At 51.2% G+C, this 7045-nt stretch overlaps 2 protein-coding genes and 1 non-coding gene across 18 annotated transcripts in view; 2 read left to right on the top strand and 1 right to left on the bottom strand.

The window, feature by feature from the left end:
* Positions 1-7045, bottom strand: part of LOC123091390 (uncharacterized) — a 53445-nt gene that overhangs the window by 28636 nt on the left and 17764 nt on the right. The window lies entirely within an intron of this gene.
* Positions 175-1130, top strand: LOC123091389 (TPD1 protein homolog 1B). Of its 2 annotated transcripts, none has more exons than XM_044512888.1 (2): positions 175-378; positions 472-1130. In XM_044512888.1, the coding sequence occupies exons 1-2, from the start codon at positions 291-293 to the stop codon at positions 906-908; spliced, it is 525 nt and encodes a 174-aa protein (XP_044368823.1). In that variant the 5' UTR covers positions 175-290; the 3' UTR covers positions 909-1130. The 2 variants fall into 2 exon arrangements, with proteins under 2 accessions (XP_044368823.1, XP_044368825.1); XM_044512890.1 differs by having other exon boundaries at positions 225-369.
* Positions 6549-6621, top strand: TRNAA-UGC (transfer RNA alanine (anticodon UGC)). Its single transcript has one exon. It is a non-coding gene; the product is annotated as a tRNA-Ala (tRNA).

Raw genomic sequence — 7045 nt, 5'->3', positions numbered from 1 at the left:
CAGCTGCGCCGGCGTTTAATTCGCCAAGCGAACTTGCTACGAGTACTAGTGGTGTGGCACTCACCAGGACAAAAAAAGAAGTGGTGGTACTTCACCACTCGTAGTATAAGTGTTTTTAGTCTAAACACATTTTATTTGTTGACCATAGTCCAAATACGTTGGGATACAATTTAAGTCTGGATGGAGAAGCCACTAGTAGTATAAGTAGGCTAGCAGGGCCGAAGAGGAGAAGAACCAACTACTCTATCCACGCTCACGTCGCTCAGGAGGAGAACACGAAGGCGCCGGCCATGGCGTGCTTTCAGACGCGTCCAAGTGCTGCTGTTGTGGTCGTCATCACCATGTTTCTGCTCCAAGCTTGCTATGAAGGTAGTCAAGGTATGTACCTTAAGTACGTATATATAGAACTGCATGCATGCATGTTAATTCCTCATCTTTTGGCTCACTAGTTTTGCTTCTTGTTCTTGCTAGCATCAGCGTCTTCCTCGCTGCAGCTGCAGCTGCCTCGGCATCAGATGCGCAAGATGCTCAGCGTCAGTGCACCTTCCATGTCATCGAGCGGCGGAGGAGGGCGCTCGACGGAGCCGTTGGAGCTGGAGGAGTGCTCAAAGGATCTCCTGGAGGTGTTCCAGATCAACGCGCCGAGCATGGCGGGCGGCATACCGGCCTACAGCGTGGAGTTCACCAACACATGCATGGAATGTCTCGTGTGCGACGTCCATGTCGCATGCGGCGACTTCGCCTCAAATGATGTCATCGACCCAGCCAAGTTCCGCCGCCTCGGCATCAACGACTGCCTCGTCAACGACGGCAAGTCCATTGAGCCCAGCTTCCCCGTGTCCTTCCAGTACGGCAACTCCTTTCCCTACCCGATGACAGTCGCGTCCGCCTCCTGTGACTGTAACTAGCTATGGCTAGGGTATCGGTGACGGATATAGCTATCTATTCTTGTCATGAATAAAATCAAGTAGATCTCGACGGGCGGCTGGTGGTCGGATCTTACTTTCGGAGCTACTGTTATCTATCAATGTAATGGCGCCGAGGAATAGTTGAACCGAGTCCAATGAAAATTATCGTCGCTATCAAATGTTTGGTGCTTTTCATGTCTATTAACATTTCTAAGTTCTCTACTTTGAGATATCCAATTGCACCATATATGGGCCACCATTTTGTCAGCATGGAGTTATTACAGCATAACACAATTAGTTGCACTGATTGTGGTCTACGGACCATCTGACCATTCATTCCATGTCTGCTCTTTTCCTAGCTGCATGCAATCGATACATTCATCGTGGTTTGTTTTGCAACATGTTGTGTGTTGTTACTGCTTGATAATGCCGTCTCTCTATATTTGTTTCTTAGTTTATCTAGCTTTCTTTTGCTTCTTTGTTCCAGGGATTTTGCTCACGATTAGTTTGTATTTCGAACTAGTGTTCCATTATGCAATATAGTGGAACTCGACTCCAATTCGGGAGGCGTATCAAAAAATATATCAAACCCAATCCTATAAAGTGGTTCGATAGTACCGGGAGAAAATCTTCGTATGTACGGGGGCTTAGTGAAATTCATAATAAGATTGGATAGGGTGTGAATTTGAATAAGTTAGTCTTAGGGTCAGTTCTATGTCCTATACTTGGCGTGAATCTTAAATTAACCAAAAGATCCAGAAAGTACAAACTATGATCTTGACGAGGACAACGACTAGAAAAGTCGTTTGTGGGAGTCACAAACCTCTTCACTTGTAGCCAAATCTGGTAGGCATTAAGAGCACATGCTATACTTGTATAGCTTAATGAAACCTTAGTCCTCTCAGTGGTTCTGTCATAAATCATCAAAACTAACTAGGGTATTGTGGAGATGCACTTTGAACTTTCCAGTCTTTCACATTACCACATTTTAAATCTCCCTAGCAAACCTACACTTTCAACACTTCCATAACTAATTGAGAAGTCTTGCGGATGGTCAACTATTCAACTCATGTGAGCGTAGTGACATAGTGTGATTGAAGCGCTCACATACACACTCGTGTAAGCTCTTCTTTGGAGTGATATAGAAGTTGGGGATAATACTTCCCGAAATTGTGCTTCAACTAACATTGTACACTTGCACGACACCCCAGTACTAACAACCAGTCTGCCCGGATCTTCATGAGTCTCTCTTTCGGTGGGAGCACCCACTGCTTAGTTGTGATGATGAAGCGCCACAGATTTTGCACAGTTCATTATTACTACATGATGCCGGTTCCCTTCCACACAGAGCAAAATCCGGTGTGTGATCCATTTTCCTCTTTAATTTTTTTTGACAGAAAGACTGTAAGGAAATCCCTACAGTATAGTTTGTGCAACAAACTCAAATTGTAAGTGGGTGGGAAGGCATCAACCCCTTCCCACCACTAGGCTATGCTCCTCTTCAATATATTGCTTTGTGTTTCGACCGCAACCTCCGCTAGATTCCACCCAAAGACAAAAACCTTTTACCAAAAAAGGCTTTAGCCCCGCTTTATATATAAAGCACCGACCAAACAACCGGAGCAAGCGATACAAACGCACGCCAACACCACACTCCTCGCACACACCCAAGGGAAGATACAAAGGTGCAGAGCACCGCAACACCACCCCAACGATCCCAAACAAACTACAGATACACAAGATGAACCGCTTGGAGTCGACGGAGACCAACACCAGGAGCTAGCCACCGTGGAGAGGTGGCCGGACACGAAGGAAACATGGGTTACAAGATGGTGCCTCCAAGAAGGGGACGGCACCGGAGTATCGCCACCGTCCGATCTGGAGTCCGGGAGAAGTGGGAGCACAGCGACGGAGCCTTCAAGAAGGGGAACGGCATCCGCGGATGCCGCCACCGACGGCCGGTAAAACCAGACAAGTTATGTACCCCGGCGCTCACACCCTTCCGGCATACCCATGCTACGCCAAACACCAACATCCATGCCACCCACATGGCCATGGCTGCCCGCCCGCACTTGAGACGCACGTTCCGCCAACGAACAACGCGACTCCCGCCGCAAGGGCCGCCGCCCTCCATCCAGACACCCCAAGACCGAAAAGGCATCGGCTTTGGTCCAAAACGGCCGCCCCAAGGACGAAACAGCAGCAAATGCCCCGCCTCGGACATTGTCGGAACAGCGCCCGCATGCACTCGGTCGAGGAAAGGGGGAGGGGGAGCGGACGCATCCACGACTGGCACACCCCTGTGCTGGTGACGGGTGGCCCGACCGCGTCGACGCCTCCCATCCCTCCAGCGTACCTCCCCATCGGACACCCCATGTGTCGTCCCGCCACAGCAGCCAACGCGAATCCACGCGAGGCCAACAGCGCCACCCGTCCGCGGGCAAGGCGACAATCGACCACCGCCATCAGCCTAGAGAGTCACCAGAACTGTCCACCACGCTGCCCGCCTCACAGGACTAAATAAAATTCCAAATCTTACGCCCTTTTCTTGAAAACACACTCCCTTCGCCTTGCTTCACAAGTTTGATGCGATCACACATTTCCAACTTACAGGCTCTATCTATACACTAAGAAATACTCCCTCCATTCCACAATATAGTGCTTTTATTATTCTCATGCTTCAACTTTGACCATAAATTTAACCAACGAGACCAACTGCGGCGGGAGCAAAAGTTATACCAGTGAACTCGTATTTAAAAGAAGTTTTCAATTATATAATTTTTTCTCCCACCGCAGTCGGTCTCGCTAGTTAAATTTACAATCAAAGTTGAATCTCGGGAAGCGCGGACGCACTATATTTTAGAATGAAGGCTATCTTCTCCCGATGCCAAGTAGTATATTCCTTAGTACAACTCCAACATCATGTGGGAGAAAAATGCTTCGAATAAACCAATCATCACCGGTCCCTCCTATGTCTTCAACCGGCTTAGAGCATCTACACTTGCCCCTCCAACAGGCCCCCCTAAGGCCCTTTTTTATCGCCGGCGCTAAGAAAAGGCTAAGTCGTGCTCCCAGAAGCCCACTTTTTGCCGGTTAGGTCCGAATTTGATGTTGGCGGACCCAGGCCAAACCCGGCGCGCTGGGGCGCCCGGGGGCGCTGGGGGAAACATTTTTAGCGCGGAAGCCTGGTGGACCCGCCGAGTCAGCGACTAGGCGCGCTCGTCGTTCTCATCACCTCAGTTTCTCACGGGGAATCAATGCCAAGGCTGTCGACGGTCAGCCTTCCATTGATTTCTCACGGGCGCGCAGGCGCGCCACCGCACGCCCCGCCCTGTCCGGCCACGCGTCCACACCGCCTTCTACAATCTCCTCGGCATGTAGAAGGCTCGGGACGAAGGTGGGTGGTAGCGTAGTTTTAGGGTTTTTTTAGGTTGTGTCTTTCAAATTATGTGCAAATATGAATATGAATGAATTTCGTCCAAATTCAGCCGAACTAATTTAATAAAAAAGCGTCCGGAGGGCCAACTTGGAACGGCGAGTGGGAACCCGACCGCCCTCACGGCGAAAATAACGCTGGCTCACCCTTAGGAGGCACTATTTCAAGTCCCTGAGGGCGCCGTGCGAGTGGAAATACTCAGTGAAGACATGAACGCAACCTCAAATCTGACACTTTTACCAATCCATCATCTGGTTATCATGCCAAATTTGTACTTTTGAAACCTGATGAGATCCGCCAAATCATAACATGTTTTAATAGATCTAGGCCCCTTCATCTAATACATCGGCACGCAAGCCTTTTGCGTGTTCGCCACAAAAAAAAAAAGCTAGGCCATGCTCCACACCCTTCTGCGACAACGAAGACACCTCGGGAAATTAAGCCGTGGGCAGAGTATATACCATTTGGAAGATGTTTGGCCTTCAGAACACTAGCACGTGGACTCTCATTGAATGAGCCTGCAGTCTTGTCTTGCCCGCAATGCTTGGTTGAATGTCCGTAAATCAACAAACCGCCAAAATGCTTTAATAAAATTGTGTTCTCCCATGAAAGTGAATTTAGTTTGCAACACAATCATGGCAAGGTGAGTGGGCGACTATCGTGTCAGTCGATTTTGCTGCCGCGGTAATACTCCTCTCGTCCCCTCGACCTATAAAAAGGCTTCCAGGTTAATCATTCACAAATTTGCTTCGTAATTTCATGCGGCTAAGGCGAAAGAATAGTTCGCTTTGTGGCCGTTGCGCACCTGCGTGCGATCCGCTCCCTCCCGCTAGAGTTTCCGCCGCCGCCGCACGCGCCCCGGCCCATCCCGCCCCCCTTCCCCTCCTCTTCCCGTTCCCGCCCCTACGTCGCCTCCCCGGGAGATGGCCGGGGCGGCGCGCCCCCTCCCCTTCCTCTCGGCCCCCACTTCCGTTGGATATCCCTCGCCGCCGCCGGCAGGTGCCCCCGGCGCTGGCCCGGATGGTGCCGGCGGCGGCGGTCCCTTCTGTCCTCGCGCGCTCGTCCCCTTCCCGGGGCAGGTGACGGCGGCAGTGCTGCTCGGCTAGGCGGTGGCCCGGCGACCCGGCGGTGGGCGAGGTGGCGGTGCTGCCCTTGGCGGCAGGGCGGCGTGGTGACGTGCGGTGGCCGACGGCGCGCCCCCGGCCCATATCTGGGTCCTAGCAGGCTGGCCATTGGTGTGGCTTCGACGTCCTCTGCGTGGCGCGGAGGAGGAGCGGCTCAGACTCATGGTGGTGGCGCCGACGGCATGCCTTCTGCAGCGTGAAGGCGGGAGCTTTACAGGCATCTGAGGACCCGGCCGGACCTGTGGGTCCACGGGACCGGTATGCTCTTGTTGTCACGTCCGGTCGGTTACCATCGTTGACGGTGGAGGTTGGGACCTCCCGCATGCCGGCGATGCTGCTGTCCCGAGTCCTGGCTCCTCTTCTTCATTGAGCAGGCCCCTTCCGCGGTGCTGTGGTGAGACGGCGCGGAAGCTTCAAGACCGTTTTTCGCGCAGAGTGGTGGTTTGTTTGGTGGCGTGCTCCGGATCACCCAAGGTGAAAGTTGGGATCGGGAGAAATCCCTGTCGGCCAAGCCGACTCCGAGGCGGTGGTGCCTGAGGGTGCCACCGAACCTTCCTGAAGGGCGTCGGAGGTACCCTTCCTCTTTCCTTGTCGCGTACCGGGGGAAACCCTTGGCAGCAGCGTCGTCATCGTCGCGTCCCTTCTTGGAGGTGTTGATTGGTACCGGCGCTCCGGAGTATAAGAGCTTAGTGGAGGATCCCGATGGGCGCGGCGGTCGTGAAGCTTCTTCGTTTTTGTTGATCCGCCGGTGTCGGTATTTGTTTTTTTTTCTTTTTCTCTTTCATTTCTTTTGGGCGTGCATGTGTTGCTTCCACCCCAGCACCTATCTCATTGTATTGCTTTGTAATACAAAGCGGGGGAAATCCTATTTCGTCGAATTTGATGCGGCTAAGTCGCACTATTTCTTCTTCTTTCTTCGTTACCTTGATCCTTAAAAGGAGTAATTTTAGAATACCCGGATGAGACCAAAGGATTTATTTTTCTAGTATAATTCAGCACATACAGTAGTAGTGTGGGGCCATTACAGCGTTTATGAGAGGAAAGCAATTATATCATAGAACAAAGAAATAAGCACACAAAGGGGATGTAGCTCAAATGGTAGAGCGCTCGCTTTGCATGCGAGAGGCACGGGGTTCGATCCCCCGCATCTCCATAATTTTTGTTTTCACTTTGTACCCATGTTTTTGAGTACTCTTTCTTTTTTTTTAGGGAAATGCCATCATGGCAGTTTATATTTCATGTGAGAATAAAGATACATCGTTTGTTAAGGCATCCACTAAGAAATCCGGGGGTTCCGATTTCCAAACAATTGTTCGAGACACCTCCGAGTTCTTAGCTAGCAGATCCGCCGCCATATTGGCTTCCCGAGGGCAATGGCTAAAAACTATAGAGATAAAGTTGCTAGATAGGAAAGTGCATTCTTCATATATTGCCGCTGCTGGTCCTAAAGAATTCCCGCCACTCAGCATGATTTCGATTACCTCCAGACAGTCCGCTTCGACATAGATTTTGTTGCAACCAACTTCATTCGCTAGTAGGAGGCCATCTCGTAGTCCTCTAGCCTCTGCCGTCGCTGC

Source organism: Triticum aestivum, chromosome 4B (genome assembly GCF_018294505.1).
Source record: "Triticum aestivum cultivar Chinese Spring chromosome 4B, IWGSC CS RefSeq v2.1, whole genome shotgun sequence".
Taxonomy (NCBI): domain Eukaryota; kingdom Viridiplantae; phylum Streptophyta; class Magnoliopsida; order Poales; family Poaceae; genus Triticum; species Triticum aestivum.
Note: the sequence above shows the minus strand (reverse complement) of the source record. Positions and strands in the feature narration are given on the sequence as shown.

Excerpts from the sequence above, each read along its gene's own strand:
- LOC123091389 (XM_044512888.1), top strand. The coding sequence starts at position 291 with ATGGCGTGCTTTCAGACGCGTCCAAGTGCTGCTGTTGTGGTCGTCATC. Across the intron at positions 379-471 it reads TTGCTATGAAGGTAGTCAAG|CATCAGCGTCTTCCTCGCTG; the intron begins GTATGTACCTTA and ends TGTTCTTGCTAG.